At 39.7% G+C, this 23,788-nt stretch overlaps 1 protein-coding gene across 4 annotated transcripts in view; it reads right to left on the bottom strand.

The window, feature by feature from the left end:
* ATP8A1 (ATPase phospholipid transporting 8A1) overlaps positions 1-23,788 on the bottom strand; it is a 226,004-nt gene that overhangs the window by 176,950 nt on the left and 25,266 nt on the right. For 3 of the 4 annotated variants that reach the window (XM_032852621.1, XM_032852612.1, XM_032852624.1), the window contains exons 2-5: positions 13,889-14,003; positions 12,422-12,521; positions 11,369-11,467; positions 5,348-5,393 (exon numbers count right to left, since the gene is read on the bottom strand). In XM_032852621.1, coding sequence (XP_032708512.1) covers positions 5,348-5,393; positions 11,369-11,467; positions 12,422-12,521; positions 13,889-14,003 — 360 coding nt within the window. Of the gene's footprint in view, positions 1-5,347; positions 5,394-11,368; positions 11,468-12,421; positions 12,522-13,888; positions 14,004-23,788 lie in introns of those variants that run through there. The other variant, XM_032852627.1, reaches the window with a different exon arrangement.

Raw genomic sequence — 23,788 nt, 5'->3', positions numbered from 1 at the left:
ACTAGAATTATATGCATCATAGAATTAGTGACCATCTTCCCTCTCCGCGAGATCCTAATTTCATGGAGGACAAGAACACAGCCTGGTTTCTTTTTGCGTTTTTCTGTACTGGGTCTTCCGCAGAGTATATGTTCAGTGAGGACTTACTCAAGTGAGACAGCGAACGCTCGGAGGCCCACCTGATTTTCCTTTCTTACTTTAACAATGGTCCTAAATTTCCTCAGTGCGTGTCTGCTCCTCAGTGGGCAACTTTTATGCACGGGACAAATGAAAGACAATCTGGGCTTCTCTTTCCCCTCAGATAAATGTGGGCTCTCTCCAGAGCTACTGTTGAAAATACCTAACCAGTTCAATTTACGCACCCTAAGATCTTCACAATTATTTGAAAATATTAATGATCTTATAGGGGGCTGAAACATGATTTAGGCCATACATGTGCTCAATTTTTAAGCCTCATGTTTCAGATCATGCAAACAATATTCCGTAAGAGCTATTTATAAGTAAGATGACACCCACGTGGCAGAGTGTCTGTCTATTCGGGTCTACAGGATGGCTCTGACATGGGGCTACCTCCAGGGAGACACCAAGGCAGTGGCTCGGCTATTTCAACAAGCAGGAACCTGGTGTGACCTTAAGTCCCTTAGCATGGAATGAACTCCTCCAGATGGATTCAGCCTGTGAGTAGGTCACTTCACGCTTATCATCAGTCCACCCAGGCCAACTGCATACCCTTCTCACAAAGAGCTTTGAAGGGGCACTGGTTTCGGGGGGCAGGAAGGTGATTCTGTGCCCCGCAGGGAAGCAGCCTCCTAGCGGCTCTCGGCACCCACCACCTCACTTCCACTTCTGAGAAGGGTAAGGTAGCTCTAAGGCAGGAAGACAGAGCTAAAGATGAGATCTGAGATTTTCTGCTTAGTTGCTGTGGTCATTTTCTCAATTAAAACAGAGAAAAACAACTTTATTAAAAACTGACTCTAATGTCTGCTACAAAATAAAACCAGGTATAAAACAGACCAACTAATAATAATTAATGGTGGTCCTTGTTCAACTACAGCATCAAATCAGGTGACTGATGGGTTGCCAGAAACCACAGGTTATCTCCCATCTAGTCTCACTGGTGGAATGTATATACATCATGCTTCAGGGAAGAGATCCAAACCTGGGATTTTTTTTTTTTAACTTATTTATTTGATAGAGATCACAAGTAGGCAGAGAGGCAGGCAGAAAGAGAGGAGGAAGCAGGCTCCCTGCCTAGCAGAGAGCCCAATGTGGGGCTTGATCCCAGGACCCTGGGATCATGACCTGAGATGAAGGCAGAGGCTTTAACCACTGAGCCACCCAGGCGCCCCCAAACCCAGGATTTTTTTTTTTTTTAAAGCAAATCTATTCCATTAGGGGCTATTTTTTTTTTTTTAATTTTAATTTTTAAGATCCTCAATATCTTCTTTAGTCTGAACCCGAGGCCCATCTTTTCCCAGGTCTCTCACTGTGATTTTATGTGAAACTACCTTCCACTTGAACTACTGGCACGCTAGGCACAATAGCTTACTTTAAGGAAAAAAATGTAAATATGGGTTCACAATTGAAAAAGAACTAGCTCAACCACTATCATAAAATCAGAGATTGTCTCCAATTTACATATTAGAATGATAATAATGAATTTACAATTTGCAAATTCCTGCAGAGCTAAATGTGGCAAAACAACCCAGATGAGGGATAGAGACTGCCCCAGTGTGTGTGTAGACATATGGAGAGAGGTATATCAAATACTGTGAGTTCAAATATTGAGGAAGAAAGCAAAGAAAATGAAGGTTAGCTTAGATGCACAGAAAACGAGGGCATTCTGAATTTGGCAGTGCTCTGGAGCTTTCAGTAACAGAAGTGATAAGTGGACATGGTACTGTGTTCATAGAAGGCAAAGCGATGATATCACTTCAGCAGAGAAGGTAAAAAGACAGCAAAAGCTTCCATTGCATTAGCATTTCATCAGTGTCTGAAAAACAGTCTCGGACACAGTGTTTTGAAACACTGCCTTTTATCTTGTTTGTACCCCAGATAATAAATTTTCAAGAAGGCTCCTTTCATTTCTAGTCTCTTCTTGCTTTTTTGTCTGCACTCAAGTTTCTCCATGGAGAGTGGTTCATCCACCCATACAGGCCTCTAGGCTAAGAGGTTTGGGGAGTACAAAGATGAGTATGAGGGCACACCTACCTAGTCCACATGCACCATCACATGAGAAAAACACGGGGGCCCAGAGAAGTAATCACAGCTCATTGGGAGGAGTGAACCACAATCCTCAAAGGTCCACTCATACTCCCTGGGCTTCTGACCATCAGTTTGCTCTCCCTCAGCAGGTAGGTCCTCAGAGAGCAATATATAGTTTCTCCTTGTAAGCCCACTGAACCATCTACCTAGGCAACTTCTCTGTCTCTAGGACAAGAAATGGCTTGTTCCCATAAGCGCTGATGATAGGCTCAAAAGGTAAAGTTTATGAAGTAGTGAGTTAGGTCCCAAATCCATAATTGCATTAGTTCATGAAAATGAGGCATCAGATAGTCTACAGTCAAGTGGATGAAAATGTTATAAATGAAATTATGAATTTATATTTTTGAAGTCATTAGGGAGTGACAGAGAAAAGTCACTCTAGTGCTTCGATGTAAAATGAGGAGACAAATACTAATTTCTCTAAGGAAAGAGGATTAATATTTGACAGAAAGGTAACCTCTCACATATTATATGGTCTTGGTAAACATTTATAAAATGAAAATTTAAGTTAAATACTTCAAATGCCTGCCAAATGATGAATTATCTGTCAAAAATACCCCCCCCACACACCCATTCTTGTCTCAATTCAGGAAAGCAAATTGAATTTCATTCTGGTCTAATGACAACAGATGGCTTTTGTATTAAGCAATTTCAGTTATCTTACAGCAAACAGTATCCGACTCAAACATTTCTGTTATCTCCTATTAACTGCAAAACAAAAAGATAACCAACATTCAGTGAGGCAAAGAAAACAAAATACGATTCCCTCAGAAAATAAACTTAAGTATCAAACTAAAAGAATTTCTTGGATATAGAATTCTTAAGTTTCCTGTTGATTTTAAAATGGTTTTTATAGCTATTAAGTTCTAACGTTTTATTTTTGACATGAGTTTTATATACTAGGGAAGCTTTTTCCCTCTTACTTGCCTGTTCATTTTTAGCTGTAGAGCTAATCTGGTTAATCCAGGATAAACTGATGAACAGAGAATGATAACCAAGAAAGAGTATTTTCTTTAAGTAGGAGAAAAAAGTGAATATTTGGGAAGTAGGTAAGTACCTGGAATATTGGGAAACCCATCAGTACAAGGTATAGTAGCCTAATATCATAGCTATGATGGTTGCTCTTCAATTATACGTTATTGGTTTCTTGGGGCAAGGCTCGAAGATTGGTAACTGCTAGTCCCTGAAGATAGCTTTTGTAGATAGCTACAGGATACATTACATATCAGAAAAACAGTTACATATTTTTGGTTCAAAAGCTGTTATTAAATATTCTAAGCAACATGGCAACAAATGTAAATGTATTTTTGCATACTGTCCAAAACACCAGTACCAGTAACATCTGGATTTTTTACCCTTTCAATTCCTATTGTTGTCTCTTCCCACCCAAATTCCTAGAGTTCCTTTGTCCCCCTGGCTATGAATAGCCTCTTACTCTGTTCTTTAACTTCAATCTGGATGGTCATCCTGTCTCTTTTTGGCTTGTAAACCTTCAAGAGCTACTCAGCATACTCAAGAAAAGTTGGAATCTCCTTCAGTTGGGATTCAGGCCCTGGAAAATTTGACCTTGGCTTTCCTTTTTAATCATGTGTTTGCTTCCCTTTGACATGAATCTCCTTTCTTCATCTGACACTCTGGTAATGGTTCAACAAGGCAATCCCGTAGCCTTCTTCATTTCTGTTCAAGATAACCTCTCTTCCCTCCTTCTCACTTAACAAATGTGTAAGGCCTTCCCATTTGGACGTCTCTGCTCATTCAAAGTGTTCCCTAAGATTGAAGATCAACCTCAAATTACCCCCAAATTTTCTCTCCTTTTAGATCCATGCAGGACTTAACACAGGAAGCATTATTTACCACTTTGAAAAATCTAGAGAGACACTAAGATCAGGTAATCCAAATCTTTCATTTTGATCCGTACAAGATCATCTTACCCTTGTGCCTTTATATAGTTCCCATCTTATGCTTTCTCACATGTCCCATAATAAAGAATCTCAGTAAATATTTTGTTAATTTATTAAGTGATACTTAAATAAATGTACCTTTTTTTAATCAAAAATCAGCAGAAAATCCTTTTAGTGGACGGCATACTCAGATGATCTTTTTGGAAGAAAAGCAGGGTATTTGGCAGGTCCCATAAAAATCACAGCAGTATAAAAATACTGTTTTTAATCACCAGCTAACTTTGGCAGACAAGGCTGATCCTTATCATATCAGGGAACTTCAGAGAGGGATGAGATTCTCAGATGGGGCAGGCAAACTCAGGGATGGGATGAGATGTCTACTTCACATGTTCCTGGCTATTTTTTTTTTTAAGATTTTATTTATTTATTTGACAGAGATCACAAGTAGGCAGAGAGGGAAGCAGAAAGAGAGAGGGAGAAGCAGGCTCCCTGCTGAGCAGAGAACCCGATGCGGGGCTCGATCCCAGGACCTTCGGATCGTGACCTGAGCCAAAGGCAGAAGATTTAACCCACTGAGCCGCCCAGGTGCCCCCCTTTTTTTTTTTTTAAATCTAAGAGCATTATGGTCTAGTTATGTTCTTGTGCTAGAGGTCATTTTGGTTTTTGCTGTGTCAAAAAGAGACCCACAACAAAAGAGCCATGTCAAAATGTTATGTGTTTCCCAGAAGCTGGCCTGGTTTTTGTTTATTTCTGGACATATATCATCTGTATGTACAGTATAACACAAAGTACTTCCAACATGCCTTTTAACAAGTAACACCACATCTGATTGTTGTCTATCAATCTTACCTAGAGTAACATCTATTGATCACCAACAAAATACAGACATCTTGCAGCACTTAACATGTCAAAACATCTGCTGATTTCATGGTCAGTATTTTAGAACACATTGCTATGAGGCATTTAAATGTATTAAAAACGTTATCTTTCAAAAGTATTACCACTGTAAATCATTCTAATGTGAATTTAAGTGTCATGCTAATAAATGCTACAAAAAAACAAGTCTACCCTGGAACAAGAACTTAAGAGATACACAGTATTTTCAATTTCATTACATTTAATTAAAATGATTGGTACATATTACTGTATCTGACAGGAGAAATAAAATGTAAAAATCCTACCTTGTGTCTGTTTCTTGTTCACTGCATTATCAGCTTTATGACGTTTCTAAAGTTTAAAAGCAAAAATAGAAACTGTGAAAAAGTGGATGAGATTAATGAAATAAAGTAGCAGCTACAACAAGAAAGGTTTCTTTCAACTTATGTTTCTCAAAGGCTTTTGTCCTTTCAGATCCATATCAATTTTATAAGCATGCTGTGGTGTGATGATAAGAAGAATTAGAGGGTATGTGGGAATTTTAAAATTAAAAACACGATCTATAGCATCGTCATACAATACTCCTCTTCTGGGAGCACAGCTGTGCAGTCCGCGGAAGATCATACATTATTATACACATTAAGATTAAAATTTTAATGTAATGGGAAAGGTTGATTTAGATTTTTACTTAAATAATTCACTTAAAAAAGACTGCCCAAGAGAATTATCTGTAACAACTACCATTTAATAGTGGCGCTGAAATATTGTCAGCTCTTATGAAATTCATTATCTAATTAGGGTGAGTACATCCTCCATAATGTAATGACATGTTGATGTCTGTCACTGACTAGAAACAAACACATATACCATTTGCATAAAGCCTCTTCCATCCACTGCTTCTCAATGGTCCCTTCTCCCCATCATAAACCACTGAATCACATGATCCTAGTCTCCTTCCACCCAAAAGCGCCAAAAAAATTAAATGCTAAACAGATGAGTTGGCCTAAGTCTAGATGGGTGAATCTGAAGAGTCACATAAACCAAGGTTTTAGAGCAGAGAGTAAAAGAAACGAAAGGTCAGAGGAAGGGAGAGAATTTGAGCGGCCAGGGGAAGCTATCTAGTCTACAGTTCAACTAGAGGTTTTCCATGGCTTCTGTCTAACCTTACAGCATCAAGTGTAACACATCAGCCTCTGTTGACATTACAGAAAAGTGTTGAGTATAACTAACTATGAACTCAAAAATCCTATCCTTAAAGCTCAAGGTCAGATTTACCTGCATAGACTTGACTGTAAGTTAGGTTGGAATGAATGTGAAACAAACGAGTTCCTAATTTTTCCATTTGAGAAGAAATAGGGTTTTTGGAATCACAGGGCAAATATGGCCACACTCTCCGAGAGCGAAGGCCGGAGTTGTGGATTAGCGTTCCTCCCCGAACAGCACCACTCAGGACGATTGTCTTAATAGCGCTACTCAGTTCCCACAAACAATCAGCCATTGAACTGCACAAAATGCAAATAGGGCATTCAAAATGCCTCTATGGCAGGCCTGTAGAAAATAATTCTTGCCACACCCAGAAGCAGGGACACACTACAATTCTTTCTCAGAGCAAAGCACTCACTAATAAAACTGGAAAAATGTACACTTTCATTAGGCAAATCATTGCTCCCAAAAGTAAGCTTATGATTTACCAGCAAATGTTCTTCAATGAATTTTTAAAAGTTTAAATTTGTAGCATCAGTGGAGAATATTTTATAATTGATGAAACTCTCAAATACTTAACTCTTTTTTATTCGTAAAGATCTATGGAAAACTAGAAAGTAACCCAAATACTTAACTCTTTTTTATTCATAAAGATCTATGGAAAACTAGAAAGTAACCCAACATAAATTTTGATTCCAAAATAATGGTTCAAAGCAAATTTAGATATTTGAAAGAGGTGCAAGTATTTTGAAAACAATGCACATTTGTGACAGAAAATAGTTAAGACTTCCAACTGACGGAGGCAAATAAAAGTGAATTAATGAAACATTCCACTTAATCAGGAAATTTAATCATTGTGAAACCCAAGGAGATGCTGAACATTATTTTCCATCTACAGAGAATTCTTGTACAGGAGCATCCCTTTCCTCAGCCTTCCCGCCACAGAATAAATTAGGTAGCTCGTGGAGAAACACTTGTGTTGAATATACATAAGGTTCCATCCAGATAGGCAGATTCTAATCTTATAACTATTAAAAAAAAAAAAATCTCTGAATCCCAAACAAATTCTCATTCCTTCTAAAATGGACACTTCAGGAAACAATACAGTTATTCCATGAGTTCAAATATCTCCACTGTCCTAAAGTGAGAATTCATTTCCTATCACTGAGGCCTGGTGAATTACTTGGTATTATCAATATTTAATTGACGGTGCACCAATAAAGTGTCCTGTGTAAATAGTGCCATGAACTTTAGAATACTGAGGTATGTAATGTTGACCACTCCCTCCTGGGAACCCTTCCCCCACACTTCTAAGTGTTTCTTATCTTATCCTTGCCCAGGTGTTCTACTGTACCTTGTCCCTTCTTCATCTCCTATCTCGTTATACAGGAATAGAATTCTTCAAGGCTTACTCCCTGGCCCTCTTTGCTTCTTACTCTGTACTCTCTTCCCAGCTCAGCTCATCCAGACCTGCAGTTTCACTTGTAACGGATACATCAATAGATAGCGGCCAAGGCTCTCATTTGAGCTCCAGAGAGTTACATTCTATAGCTTCCTTGACATCTCCCTCTGGCAATCTCAAAGGCATCTCCACTAGGTCCACAAGGCAATCTAGGACTTTAACCCCCAAGCCTTCGTCCTTGTTCTCAGACATGGAGCCATATGCCATCTACTTGCACAAACCAGGAACTCAGGAGTCATCCTGGCATCTTCTCCTCTCTCTCACTCCCATCTAATCCTTCTTCATTCACTAATATTTACAGAACACCATGAGCCAGGTCCTGTTACTGTTGGTGAGGATACAGCCATGAACAAGAGACAGAACTCTTGTTCTTTATGGAACTTACATTCTAGTGGTTGGAGAAAGAGTGTGAGTCAAAGAAGTAGGGTATGCAGCATGTTGGATGGTGAAAAGTCTTATCAATTCTACTCCTAAAGCGATATTGAATTCATTTCTCTATATTGCTTTATCTGCAATGCCACCTAGTCTAAATCTCCCCATTTTTAAAATACCAGCTACTAAAATATTCCTCTAACTAGTGTACCCATATCCTGTTTCTTTCCAATCCATTTTCTAAATTTTAGTCGAAAGGACATTTGGATGATGATAATACAGTTAACGTTTATTCATCACTTACTAGAACTAGGTACTGTTCTAAGGACTTCAGTGAATTATTTAATTCTTACAATAGCTAGTGTGGTTACTTGATTAATGTCTGTCTCCCCTACTGGACTTCAAGCTCCAACCTGCCTTCTTTTACTCACTCATCTCTTCCTCATATTTGGTCTCTGAACACCATGGACTTTCAAAAATTATGGGTTTTTTTTTTTTCTTTTAAGAATTAAGTTTATCAGGTTTAAGTTAATAAGTGTATAGCAAAGAAGGCATGTTTTTCATGGTGAATATTATCAATTTAACAACCAATCTTGAACCTTACCATAAGAGTTGGCATCACATGAAAAAAACGATCAACATCATTAGCCATCAGGGAAATTCAAATCAAAACCACATTGAGATACCGCCTTACACCGGTTAGAATGGCCAAAACCGATTAAGGCAGGAAACAACAAATGTTGGAGAGGATGTGGAGAAAGGAGAACCCTCTTACACTGTTGGTGGGAATGCAAGTTGGTACAGCCGCTTTGGAAAACAGTATGGAGTTTCCTCAAAAAGTCAAAAATAGAGCTATCCTATGACACAGCAATTGCACTACTGGAAATTTATCCCAAAGATACAGATGTAGTGAAAAGAAGGGGCACATGTACCTCATGTTCATAGCAGCCAAGTCCACAATAGCCAAACTGCAGAAGGAGCCAAGATGTCCTTCAACAGACAAATGGATAAAGATATGGTCCATATATACAATGGAATATTACTCAGCCATCAGAAAGGATGAATATCGACCCTTTGCATCGACATGGATGGAACTGGAGGGGATTATGCTGAGTGAAATAAGTCAAGCAGAGAAAGACAATTATCATATGGTTTCACTCATATGTGGAACATAAGGAATAACATGGAGGACATTAGGAGAAGGAAGTGAAAAATGAAGTGGGGGGAATCAGAGGGGAAGACAAACCATGAGAGATTATGGACTATGGCAAATAAACTGAAGGTTTCAGAGGGGCGGAGGGGAGAGGGATGGGTGAGCCTGGTGATGGGTATTAAGGAGGGCATGTACTGCATGGAGTACTGGGTGTTATATGCAAACAATGAATCATTTATTCTATCTATTTATTTATTTATAGATTTTATTTATTTATTTGACAGAGAGAGAGAGATCACAAGTAGGCAGAGAGGCAGGCAGAGAGAGAATGGGAAGCAGGCTCCCCGCTGAGCAGAGAGCCCAATATGGGGCTCGATCCCAGGACCCTGAGATCATGACCTGAGCCAAAGGCAGAGGCTTAACCCACTGAGCCACCCAGGGGCCCCTAAGAGTTTGTTTAAAAACAACAACAACAACAACAAAGTCTAGGATATCACTTTATTTACCATTTATTTTCATAAAGAGGGGTATTAAAACCATAGCTAGAGAGTTTATAGTTTTGTTAGGGAAAAAGAAAAAAGACAGGACAGGCAGCTGAGAACAGTGATAATAACATGGAGTTCTAGAACCAAAATGCCTTGTTTTGAATTCTCACAGCAGCAGTTATTAACTGTGTGACCCTGGGCGAGTTACCTTGCTCCTCTGTGCCTCCTCTCCCTTATCTGTAAAATGGGGATAATACCAGTAATCCTTTAGAGAGTGGCTGGAAGACTAAGTAGATGTCAAGGATATAAAACAAGTACATGGATCCCAGAAACTCAACAGATGTGATTAATGCCATTGCTGGTGGCCATGATACAAAAAAAGAGCCCTGGAGGAGATGGAATCTGATCCCGACCATTTCTCGGACACGTTTCATGACCTCTCTAAGCCCCAGCTTCCTTACCTTTAAAATGGGATTAATATCCAACTTATAATGTTACTGAAGAAAAATATTTGTAAAACCACAGCACAATGTCTAGTAAATAATACGTACTTAACCAAAACTATGTCAAAGAAAGAAAAGAGAGCACATAAGGCAAACAGACAAATTACAGTAAAGACCAATCCTTATGGATTGCTAGAGTGCTAGAACCAAGTGCAATTTAAAGGATGGTAAGTCTGTGTGGAACAATATAGGTAAAAAAGAGGGTCCCTTCAGTTTTCCTCTTGTGGTCCCCATCAAGCATGTCAGCTCCGATGAAGAGGATGATGATGTTTTACACAAAAGCACATGGACATACAACCTCTGTCTGTTAGCCACTTGAATGTTTTGGATGATCTAAATGGACACTTGACCCTTTTCAATTTGATTCTCTACAGAAATAATATAAATATTTGTGCAACTTTAAACTGGAGCTTCCTAAAGAATGTCTCAGGCCTTCCTCGCCTTACTGTCTGACTTGCCTAAGGCTCAACAGAAGGTCATTTCAGATAGGCCAAGTATTTAAAGAGCATAGAAAGAAAAAAATTGGCTTCCTCAATAAGGGAGTTAAAATAACGGTAAAAGAGAGGAAAAAGAAAGGTCTGAATATATTTGGGGGAACTTATTTTATGAACAGGAAATTGACTTCCTCTTTTCTCAGCTACTAGAGTGTAATAAAAATAGCAAATGTCATTACTTTCTTTCAGTAAAATAAAAGGAAGCTTAGAACTACTAAAGATGAAAATGAATCAATGGCATTTAAAGTGAAAAACGTGCATATGAATTAAAAATAAAACCTACGTTATAAGACCCTTTACACTGAGATAATTTGGACGTTACTATGTTTAACTTGAAATAATGTTCAAATTGAACATTGGGCATAAATGACAAAAATGGTCAAATACCATTTTCTCTCCAAGCCAATTATTGCATTTAAATTAAATTCTTTTGTTACTAAACTACCAATGCATAGAACACTCTGCCAAGCTTTCTGTCACAGTAATCCTGTATTAACTAAGAGCAATGGACTCCAGAGCGTATTCTATATGTCTTTAAGTTGAATGGGCATTTTAAACAACGTGTGTCGAGCGTTAAACTTAAAGATAAACTAATATTTTAAGATATGCATATAAAATAAGTCATATTTATTTATGAAAAAATGAAGCACTTACAATATCTTCTATGATCTCTTTGATAGCTGCCACAGCTAAAATAAATAAGAGAGGAACCAGGGTTGTGTAGCGACCTGTTGGGGACACATCAGGTATTTGCTATTTGGGGGGAGAAAAAAAAAAAAGAAATCCAGTGAGAACTAGTAAGTTTATAATACGTATAAAAACAACCAAGTCTTAGTGCCTCTTAAACTACACTTCGGTGCTTTTACTACTACGCCCGACTAACACAGAGGGGGGCAGTTTGTGGAAGAGGGTGGGAGCTCGCTTCAGGACAAGCTGTCCTGTGCACATCTAACACCTACAGAGGGGAGTTAGGTAAATACCATATAATCATTAAAAATGATATTCTAAAAACACACCGAATCACATGGGAAAATATCCACACATTATCACATGGTTAAAGCAGAATAAAAAACATATGTGTTCTCTGATCTTCTTTTTGTAAGCTAAATCAGTAAACAATATGTGGGGGGAAGGGAGAGACCAGGAAGATAGTCACTGAGAGGTTAAGAGTAGTTGCCTCTGAGTGGCAGAAAAATAGTTGCTTTAATTTTTTTTCTTCAGGCCTCTTTGTCGTGTTTCTAATGATTTTTACAATGAATGTGTGTTTTTTAATAAAATGAAACTTTTTTTTCCTGATGACTACTAACTCAAATACAAGAAGAAACCAGTTTTAAAATGGAAATTCTTATACCTTAAGGTTCAGAACAGTTACTTAAAATAAATTAATGTTTAATTAATATTTTAATTAATATTTAATAAAATCAATAAGTTGATATTAATATGGGGGGAAGTTCCATCCCCCTTTACCATCAAATTTCATTCCTGTCATATCAAATTTACCGAATGTTTAAAATAAGCTGATAAAAGTGAATCAAATGTCAGTGGAATTCTGACATTGCTTGCAGCAGGACCTGGAAATGTCCACCCAAACCAGCTTGTCTCTCTGTGGTTAGATAAGCTTTGCAAGATTGGTCACTGGCGTAACAAAAACATTTATTAATATCTGAACATTTGACTTTGAGCTAAAGTTTTATGACGTGACTTTACCTGAAGCAGTGCAATAAAGAGAAAAAATGAGTTAGCAGCTCTTCTGAACTGAGAGTAGAGAAATCTTGGAAGGAATGTGATTATGTTGTATTTTGCAGTGCTAGAAAACAAAATGAAAAGTAGCATAAAACTTAATTACCCCATAATTAGCACCCACATTTACAAAATTCTATCATCATCATATAAAATATTAAATGAACATCTGCCCTTTGTTTCAAATTGGGAGAATATTGCAAATGGTCATTAACCTAAATGAAATGAGTGAAAAGAACTGTCAAATTCAATAGTAAGAGTTTAATTTTCTGCACAATATCTTGTTCTCTTTGGCCAACCATCCTTTTTTAACATACCAAGAGTAGCTTACAAAGAAGAGCAACTTTAATTAGGACAGTTTGTAATACATAAATTTAAAAAATCTTACAAAAAATTGAATTTGAGTAAGACCAGGAACTTTAAACAGAGATGGGTTCACTGGATAATTTCAGGAAAATGAGAAGTTTTCTAGGTTCTCTTCAAATTTTCTTCAAGGTCCCTCCAGGAACTAGGCTAGGACTCTACACCAAACATACCAGCTATGTCCACAATCAATAAGATATCATCACTCAGGTCTTGAAAACATCCAGTCTTTTTCTTGTAATTTAAATAGAAGATTACATGAATTGCTAATTGTGAAGCTGGGTGATGGGTACAAGGGGATTTATTGTGCTATTTTTAATGCTTTTCACAAAAAGCTTTAAAAAAAAAATAGGAGATTATAGGAACGCATACCACATTCCCAAACTGAGAAAATTACTCTAGAATGTGAAGTTGTAAATATTAATTTTAAATGGTCATTTCTCAAATCCAGGAATTCTGCCTCTGGAGAAACACTGGGCTAGCATAATGGGTAAGAGGTGTCCATGTTCACTCCAGTCCAGAGGCCACTTAGTGAACAGTGCTTGCAACAGCGACACTTTTTATACTATTGTTGGAAGGAAAAGGTAACACTCAAGCAATTCTCAGAGCCCTCCATTCCCCAACACCATACTCAATTTTACAACTATCAAAAGCCAACATTTAAAGACTATTGAACAAAAAGGAGTTCTTGGTGAAGAACTGCAAAGACCTCTTCCAAAATGTTAAAACTTGTTGACCAAAAATAGTAACTCATCACTCTATCAACAGGTTCGAGACAAAGGTATTTATCTATAATCAACTTTCACTATTGAGACACTACATAGAGAATTGGTAGAGTATGGCTGTTTATCCTTTCTGCTCCTTCCAGCTTCCAGATTCTTATTCACATCTCCTTATTGGCTAGAAGTTCGAAAAAACAGCCGAGTCACACCACCTTCAATAAACTCTCAAACAGTAACTGATTAAACTGAACGCTCTCTGTAAGCATTTTTGTTTTGGCCGGAGAGGGGAGATGGCCTATTGAGTTCCGCTGTGATAGCTGGTCCCACAGAGATCTTTGGTAGTTCCTACCTGACATGATTATTGCAGAATTTTGTCAGCTGGGGGTGGTTGATGAATATAGTCCGTATTTCCTCCTGGTCAGCCAGTGAAGTCTTCTCCGAGACGTCGTCAGTCTTCTCATAACCTTAAAGAGAGACAGTCTTCTTAGTAAGAAATGTTTCATGTTATTATCGAGACAAAAACATACTTCATAACTACTTGAGAGTCTAAAATATGTTAAAAGCGACATGCTTCCCCGATTGATGTGCTCACTTCTTTTATAATGAAAAGAGGAAAATCCCCACATCTCCTATTTCTACTAAATTTGAAAGGCAGCATTTAATAGTCACATAAAAACTGACCATTTCAAAAACAGTAACATCACTTTGCAATTTTTACTCATCGTTCCCCCATAAATGTTTGACTTCCTTCCTTCCATTATGTGAGAATACATCTGAAAGTGACATTACAGTTTTAGACATTACAGTTTTAGACAAGACTAGTAAGAGAGGGGTAATTTAAAATACATTTTTTAAAAATGTAAGTATACACATTTAATACCCTTCTAGTGTTTCTCCCTGCCTCCCCCTTTTTGGTGAAGACAGAAAAAAAGACAAACATTAAGGTTTACGTAGGCAACCACTGTGCTATGGTACGATCACAGCTCACTGTGATCGTCTTACTCTTTCCACTAATGACAATTTATGTTCACAGTGAGTTTTAAATTTCTTGAGACCATTTCAAGTCACCTCAGGTTCATTCTAACAATGCAATAGATTCCGGCAATTTCAATGTGGTAACATCTTGTCACCATATTGAGAACACTTTTTTCAAAACACAAGTTCCAGAAGAACAGGAAAAAAAAATGTAAACTGCTTATTTTTACTTTCTAGTGAGAATTAAATCAGACTAGATTAGTCTTTACCCGTTTCCTAGAAAGGGCCGCCAACAGTACTCTGTATTAGATACCCATTTTTCTTCTCTTTTTTTATCTAGCCAAGCCAACCCCTCCCCTAAAACCTGCTGAACTATTGAACATTTCATCTGAAGTGTTCTACAATGCTAAGTCAGTGAATTTTCTCTTTATTGCCACAGCCCTCTGCACTTGCCCTTCTCCCCAGCAAAACACTTATCTGAAGGACTTCTTACTGACTGCCTGCTTATGAGTCTGTCTCTCCCTACCAGAATGGGCATTCCCTGAGGCCATAGATGCTGTGTTACTCATCTTCCCAACACCAGTACCAACAAACAGCAGGTACTCAATAAATGTTTGCTGAATATCAAATGACAAAGGAGTGGTTATTTGGCCATTTGGTTTTTTTTTTTCCCCTGAGGGCAAGCAAATTTTTCTCCACCCATTGATAAGGACACTAATGTCAGCCAAGTGCTGGTAACAAACTGTACAAGGAAAGCTTGGTCTGTGGGATTTTGCTGCTACATGAAACCAGAAAATCATTCAGGCTTTCTACAAAGGTGGGGAACATGAGTATGGGGACCAGTGTTGTGTGTGCAGGGGAATTCACAGGGGGCAACAAAGGGCAAGGTAAAGACAGGTGAGATGTGCTGAAAAGCACACAGGCCAGATCTCAGGAGAATGTTCACGCTGGTGCAGAAGTCTGGAACGCATCCTCTGGTTGGCAGCGAGCCAGCCACTGAGAGCTTTCCAAGCAGAGAGGCTCAGAGTGAGAATGGTCACCCTGGAGGCCACATGGCTCCAAATTAAGTACTGTCCTATCCATTTTACAGTTTTAGGCACATTAGCAGCTTTGCCTATGGTCACATGGTGAATAATTCTCTCTCACTATGTCATGTTTTAGATATAAACTTTCCCTTTAGTTTTATAGAATCAAAAAAATTTTTCAAAGATTTTATTTTATTTTATTTTTTATAAACATATATTTTTTTCCCCCAGGGGTACAGGTCTGTGAATCTCCAGGTTTACACACTTCACAGCACTCACCATAGCACATACCCTACCCAATGTCCATAACCCCACCCCCCCTCCCAACCCCCTTCCCCCCAGCAACCCTCAGTTTGTTTTGTGAGATTAAGAGTCACTTATGGTTTGTCTCTCTCCCAATCCCAACTTGTTTCATTTACTCTTCTCCTACCCAAAGATTTTATTTATTTATTTGGCAGACAGAGATCACAAGTAGGCAGAGAGGTAGGCAAGGGGTGGGGGGAAGCAGGCTCCCTGCTGAGCAGAGAGCCCGACGCGGGGCTCGATCCCAGGACCCTGAGATCATGACCTGAGCTGAAGGCAGAGGCTTTAACCCACTGAGCCACCCAGGCACCCCTAGAATCAAAATTTTTTATATAGAGTGCTAGAGACTGGATATTTGTGTCTTCTCAAAAGCCATAGGTAAACATGTAATCCCCAAATTGGTGGTATGAGGAGGTGGGGCATTTGGAAGGTGATTAGGTCATGAAGGTGGAGCCCTCATAAATAAGGCCAGTGTCCTTACAAAAGGGACCTAGAGAGATCGCTTGTCCCTTTCACCATGTGAGGACATGGCGAGAAGACGGTCAGTAGCCAGGAAGTGAGCCCTCACCAGACAGTGAATCTGCTGGTGCCTTGATCTTGGACTTCCCAGGCTCCAGAACTGTGAGTACTACATCCCTGTCATCCAGACACCACCCAGTCTATGGTATTGTTACAGCAGCCTGAACAGACTAAGATATGGAACACGAAATAGGAGGATATACATTTTAAAAAATTCTTAAAAGTCTTTTATGAGATTTTCCTTAATGACAGCACAAAAATCATAATGTCCTGTTTCTGGCACCTCAACCCGACAGAGATCCTCAGGAAACACCAATTCTCAACTCTGTTCTGAGGCCCTCAGATTGCATTTACTTTGTGTGGCTGGACTTTTGAGGGCCTGGCCCTTGGATGTTCTTAGCTGAAGAGTTAGGTGTCACTCCATATCCATTTATATTGGGGTCTCAAAAGCTACCAAAGGTGGCACTGGACATCACTTCTCCCCCTCGCACATTACTTCTTTTCAGGAGTATCTAAGAAGCAAAGGAATCTCCTGGGACAAAGGGAATGGAATCAACCCTTGAATGGGAGAGTAATTAAAATAATCCCAATGGACTAGGAACGTCCTAACCAAGGTCTGAATAAGGGACCTCTAAAGAAAAAACTCACCAAAGTCAGGAGGGAAGTCTACGGTGACCTGTTCTCATCCAGTAGGGGGGCTGGATGGTTCTAAGCACAGAATGTTACGGATGCCACAGGCCTTCTTCCTTCAGGCACTACAGAAGAAAAGCCTTGGAAAGATGGTGCACGTGAAGCTGAGCACACGAAGCAGAACCCGTGGGACCCAGGCAGCGGGATACCCTGAGCAGGAATGACACTGAAGGAGGGAGGGAGATCGGCACTGAAAGCAGGGGGCCAGGTGCTCAGCCAGTGGGAGCCGGTAGTCACCTCTGCCCTGCTTCCCTCGGGGCTCCAGGGAGCCCGGCTCCTCCATCATCAGTAACAAAGACACACTGCAGGAACCTGAGGCCCACTCCCAGGACATCAAAGGCCGGACATTACAGGTACCACCTTATGTATGCCCCCGAATTGCTTTTATTCCCAGCAGCTGGCATAGCAACCTGAGAAGTAGCTAAGTGAATGCACCTCATCTCACAGGTCCTCAGGAATAACCCATGAAGTGTCTGGGGAAAAGACTAGCATTCTTACTAATTTGGAATGGGAAAGTTTGTTGACTATTCTGATGAGAGCCTTCAACGAACTCCTATCTTCTGTTGTAGAAATAGGCAGGTTAGTTCTGGACATATGCGTAACACATCAATCCAAATTCCCTCAACATCTGATGAATTAACTCACTGGGAGATGACAAGTCTATGGGCTAGCACAGCCTGATGGACCCAGTTCCCCAACAGGGGTAGATGCATCTGTAGAACCAGAATCTTCAGTCTGTTGGGATACATTGGCAATGGGGCCATGATACCACAAATCTGTTTGACACAGTTCTCTTTCCTTCCACAAAGCTGAGAAGAGTGCTACCAATGTTTAACTCCCAGACTCATCCTTTTCTGACCATATTCATCTCCAGATTGAAACTGACATTTAACCGCCCAGTGGGATTTGACCGTGAAACCCTGCAGGCCTAGGAACAGATCGGCCTCTCTTACAGATGGCTTTGCTCCTCCCATGAGTTGAGCTTACAAAGAAATAAGGAAGGAAGCCCATTTCCCTCATTTTCAAGTTCTTGGCCATTTCAATATAGCCCTAAGTACAGACATACAAAGGGATGATAGTGACACCAGATCCACACTCCTTCATTTTGAATTCTGCAGGAAAATCACTCAAGCATTCAGCCCAGTGTCCTCACTGCTCACTTGGGCATTGGACATCCACTAATGGCATCATTACTCTTCTTAAACTAAAAGTTCTACAAGAGTGAAGAACCTGGTGGACACAGTCACACACCCAGCACTGTAGGGAACAGAAGCGAAGCAGGTCTCAATAACGTTTTCTGAACTGCCTTAGCTTCTTTCGGTGTTGCACTCTCCAACGTCCGTAATGTCTTAAAACCAGCCAGAAGCAACCCAGTCTCCTAAAATAAACTATTGTGCACTAGCTTTTATTGAAATGAATAAGGAGGAGGCTTTTCCTTATTTATGCAAAATAGAATAGACCATGATTTAGTAAGCAGAATTCCAGGTACTATGAAAATTCTGTATTTAGTGTTTATAATATCCTGCTTGATTATCATTTTCCCAGCAGAAAAGCATTTTTGTTTTCTAAAGCTGTTGTTAACTATTTCAATTAATGATAACATTACTCAGTATTTAAATGATAAAATTACTTAGAACACACAGCAAAGCAGGGATTTTTCCCAGGCCAAATTCCACATTCTTAGTTATAAACTGACCAAATGCTATTTCCAGGCTTCTGGAGGACCAAGATTTTCAATACAAGGAAACAAAGAGTGACATATCACTTTCAGCTCCTGCATGTGCTACAAGAAGGTATTACACTGTATTATTAAAGAGGGACAGGGAAGCAACATCCTCCTGGTGGCCACAGTTTTCTTTCTCAAGGAAACAGAAGATGCTGACGGGTCCACATTCTGTTCATGGTCCTGAAGTGAACAAGGTTCCTCTTCTCCTAAGAGTGTTTCATCATTAAACTCGCTTGGTGGTTATGAGGCAAGCTCCGTGACCCTGTGAAAACCGATTCATGCTGTGACCCTGTGAAAACCGATTCATGCCGTGACCCTGTGAAAACCGACTCATGCCTGGGGGTTGTTTCTCTTCCCTTGTAAAATGAAGAATGTGAGCTAATGCTCCGAAGTTCTTTCTCAGTTCCCAAATTCCGAGAAATTAGTATTTGCTGCGCACCAGGAAGAAAAAGGCCACTACATCCTTTGTTCAAAAGAACAAGGAAATTTGCAAAATAAGAATCTCCCTACTTGAACGAGATATTTCTCAGCACCAGCTGCATTACCTAATCTGCAGAAGAACCCAGTTGCACAAACGGTGCTCCGTGTTTGAAAAGATAAGTATGATGTAATCGGTCGCCAGCAACTCCCTGGCACCCACCTACTGACCAGCAACGACTGGGTTAATGAGTATGTTGACATACAGTCTCTCTTTCTCTGCCCAGATTCATGATCACATGCTTATATGCACACATTATAATGCAACGGAAAAGAAAAATGCTCAACAATTATTTAACTGAAGGGCTCTGAGTCCTTTCAGTACAATTATAGCAGAAGTATCATCTTTGAAATGTTCTATTTCTTATCACAAATATCATGATCTAATCTGTCAGATTGTTCCTTCACTCATTCAACATATTTCCACATAAGTGCCTCCTAGGTCCCAGGCAATTTTTAAAAAGCTTCAGGAACAGCAGAAAATAACATGAGGTCCCTTCTCTCAGCAACTTAGTTTCTAGAGGAGAGCAGGATAATTACAGATCATGGTAAGTGTGAAGAAAACAAGCCATTGATTGAATAACAGAACTCTCTGTGCTTCAGTTTCATCATCTCTATCGTGGAGATGATAACAGTGCCTACTTCAAAGGAAGGTAACGAGGCCATGAGGTAGTAAATGTAGAAAACAATGCCTCGTGTGGAATAAGAGCTCACGAAATGTTGGCTGGCCTCACTGTCGTTGCTGTCACCTCCACCGCTGTCACCTCCACCGCCGGTGCTGCTTCATACTGAGGGGAAGGGAAGGCCTGTCTGAGGACAGGCTGAGCTGGGGGCTCAGTGAGGAATTAAAGAAGGGACAGTGTAAATCCAGCTGGGGAGGAGCAGAACCGAAGCCCTCGAGGTAAGAATCAGGTTGGCATTTCCAGGGACATGAGGATTAGTGACCGTGAATGTGGGGGAGGGGCATCACATTGGCAGAGGCAAGGCCAGGTTGGGAAAACAATAAAGAACTTGAACTTAGGTTCTTTATGCAGTAGGAATCCACTGAAAAGTTTTAGACGGGAAGATCATTTTGAGGTTACTGTGATCATCCAGGAAAAAGATGACGGGGCCTGAGTGGTGACAGAAACAAAATGGGTGGATACATGACATTCTTTTGGGAAGTGGTGCTGCTCTGACCCTCACAGCTTCTCCAGGCCAAGCACTACCCTTCCCCCGCTGTGTGAGGCCACTGTTACCCACTCTCTGAAGTTATTCCAAGCCAAAGCCCAAGACTTGAGAGAAATTTAGGATTTTAAATGCAACAAATGATTAATGACTTAACAGAATCCTCTTTACAGTCAACCAATCCTATCCTTAAAAATCAAGCGTCTTTTTCTTTTTATAACATACCCGAGGATACTGACAACACCCGTACTCTCAAGGAAGGCATTACAGAATTATAACTGGGAGCACAGACCATGGAGTGAGAGATACAGTTCAAGGCCACCAGCTGTGATCTGTGGCTGCCTTAGGCAAATTACTTCACTCTAGCTGCCTACCTTGTTTCACGGGTTTTTGTGGGGATTAAATGCAATAATGCATGTGTGTAAAGCACGCAGGACAGACAGAGCCTTGCTCCCCATGCACATACAAAAATTCTAGCTATTATTTTTATTACTATGAGGAGAAAGGCAGACTGTGGAGGAAAGGAATAGGCTTTATGGTCAGATCTGGATACCTTAACACTGCAAATTATTTTATGTTCTGTCTCAGTGTCCTCATGAGTAAAATAGTTACTGAAGGGATCAAATGACATTATGTGAGCAACATAAGCACAATACTTGTCACTCATACAATTCCTGTCAGCCTGTCCTCCAGCTAGATATTATAAAGTAAATCTCCCCTTCAAAATACTTGAGATGGAGAAAACAAGTCTTAAAGACACTTGCAGGTATTAATATTTTTTTAAATTTTGGGATAATATTTAATTAAGGCCATGACCAGTGACTACTTCTAGACAGTACAATAATGGACTTTACCTTACAATTTTATAAATTAATATAAAATCAGTAAATGTTTTCCCCCTAAATGTCATCTGTGTGGGGGGTTATTCAACAGAAAAGACGGGGTGGGTAGGTAGGAGGGAGAAGAGAACAAAATACAAAGTCATTCTGTTGCCTGATTATATGGTTATAGAACCATTGAGTTTTTGCAGACTCAACTTTATTGCAATTATCAGGAAGGCTAAAGCTGGAATCAGAGTGTCTATTATATTATCTCCTAACATATTCAGGAGAGTCCAATTGTATATCCTTTAGCTCAGTGGCCTCCAATATTACATATTAAAGAGGTTACAGTAATTGTTTATGGTTTTTGACATAGAATGAGGTCATCAGACAGTCATGCCTGCAACAGTCATGGAATCTAATAAAAGATTAACTGGAAAACTAGCCAGAGACTTTAGAGGCACAAACTACAGAATTTAGGTGTGAGCAAAATTAGGGCTACTTATTAGGAAATCATGAGTATTACCAAAATTTTAATAGTTTTTGGGTTTGTTTTCTGAAAAAAAAAATAGCAATTAGAAGTCCTCATGTAATAGGTTTGTTTTTGTTTTTGTTTTTGTTTTCAGTTTTTTGGGATTTTTTGGGGCTCAAGTTTCTGGAACAAAGCAATCTTCAGCTCAATATAACTTACAGTTTGTATTTATTTTGTTTTTAATGGTATCTTACTACATAAATTGTTTAATTAGAAATATAAAAGCAGTTACTAGAGCTACAAAAGAGATTTGAAATCCCATATCCTGCATTGTTGGAACAGAACAGTGATTCAAATGTGCAATTGTGAGCTTGACAGCAGCTGCTCAGAGAGGGTACAAAGGGAAGAAACCATCTCGTGGGAAAACAATGGACTGGGTGATTTAAAGGTTAAGATTCATACTACATTTTCAAAGATGGCTCTGAAGAAATCAAACACCTTCAGAAGTATGGAAATTAAATAGAAACTATTCAGCAATCTATCTCGAATTTCTAGCCCATGACTGCAATAGCCAGAAGGGAAATGAAATTTTTAATTGCATCAATACACCTTCCTAGACTGTTGATTTGGGCTTAGTACAGTGGACATCTGCTGCTCATTTCAGCTCGACATCTGCTTCTCCGGAAAAATCCTTTGGCTTTCTTTGGAGAACTCCCCTTCCCCAACTGTAGGCAGTCTTTAGGGACTAGTACATCAAGATACTAGTCCCTTTTTGACTTAAAGGTGGGCACATGGTCCATGTGTAAACTAATCACTATTTACATTCTTGACATATGAGAAGGTTGGGCACAGGTAAGACACCTGAACTAATAACCATCTATTATTACTCAAGCTGCCTTGGATCATCCTTGACTTTCCTGTAAAGCTTCCATTTGATTCTGGGAAATACTCTACCTACTTAAAGAATATGCTCAGCTTCCTTATTATGGAATTTTAGCAGAGGCATTTCGGTCCTTTGCTTGAAGTTCTCTCCCAATGCCCATCTAATGTAGGATACTGACACCATGCTGGGTCCAGGCCACCAGTCACTAGCTGACTTTCCTGCTCTGCATGGAATGATGACCTGGAACCATAAAGCAACTACCCTGCCCACAAAATCACCAGGCTGCCTAGGACCTTCCCCAACCGGCCCTACTTGATAGATCAGATCTCCTCTGATGTTAACAGCTGTCCTATCCAAGCCCTGAGTATAGCATGTTCTGGGATAACTAGGGGTTGTCACCCTAAGAAATTTACACAACAGCCAAAATCTTTCTACATCCCTAGCTTCCACTCTTTTACTTTCTTGTTCATGCAAATGTGTGGGCAGCTCAAACCCTCAAGCCCAAGTTGTTATAACAACAGGGTGTTAACAAAGGACATCCACTTACCTCAGGGGGGTAAAACATGGTGATGTGCTTCAAAAAATTGGTTGTTTTCATCCTACAGAAAGGTTAACTTCTTTTTAAAAATAATTCTTCTCAAAATGATGATGGTAAGGAAACTACTTCTCAGGTTCAGAGAGCCAGTGAACACCTCAACCAGGACAATACATGGAAATAGACTGAAGTCCAGCCTGGCTCCACAGCTCTAACACTGATGGACGCGTTCATTCATGCAACAGTAAAGCTTGGCCTGACTCCTAACTCTATTTCTCCTCTACCTGCCCTAGTCTACCTCAGTAGTTTTTCCAACCATAAATCTCTCCTATGCTCATGGCCTTGTTAGATGCTACTTCGATGTTAAAGCACCCTTCCCCATTACTCCTTGAAGTGTCACCTATGAAATTGTTAATAGATTGTGGTCTTTTGACCATTCCAATATTAATCTTTTTTTTTTTTTAAAGATTGTATTTTTATTTATTTGACAGACAGAGATCACAGGTATGCAGGCAGGCAGAGAGAAAGAGAGAGAGAGAGAGAGAGAGAGAGAGAGGAGGAAGCAGGCTCCCTGCTGAGCAGAGAGCCTGATGCAGGGCTGGATCCCAGGATCCTGAGATCATGACCTCAGCTGAAGGCAGAGGCTTTAACCCACT

This window comes from Lontra canadensis, unplaced genomic scaffold, assembly GCF_010015895.1.
Source record: "Lontra canadensis isolate GAN:19392208 unplaced genomic scaffold, GSC_riverotter_1.0 scaffold1, whole genome shotgun sequence".
Taxonomy (NCBI): domain Eukaryota; kingdom Metazoa; phylum Chordata; class Mammalia; order Carnivora; family Mustelidae; genus Lontra; species Lontra canadensis.
Note: the sequence above shows the minus strand (reverse complement) of the source record. Positions and strands in the feature narration are given on the sequence as shown.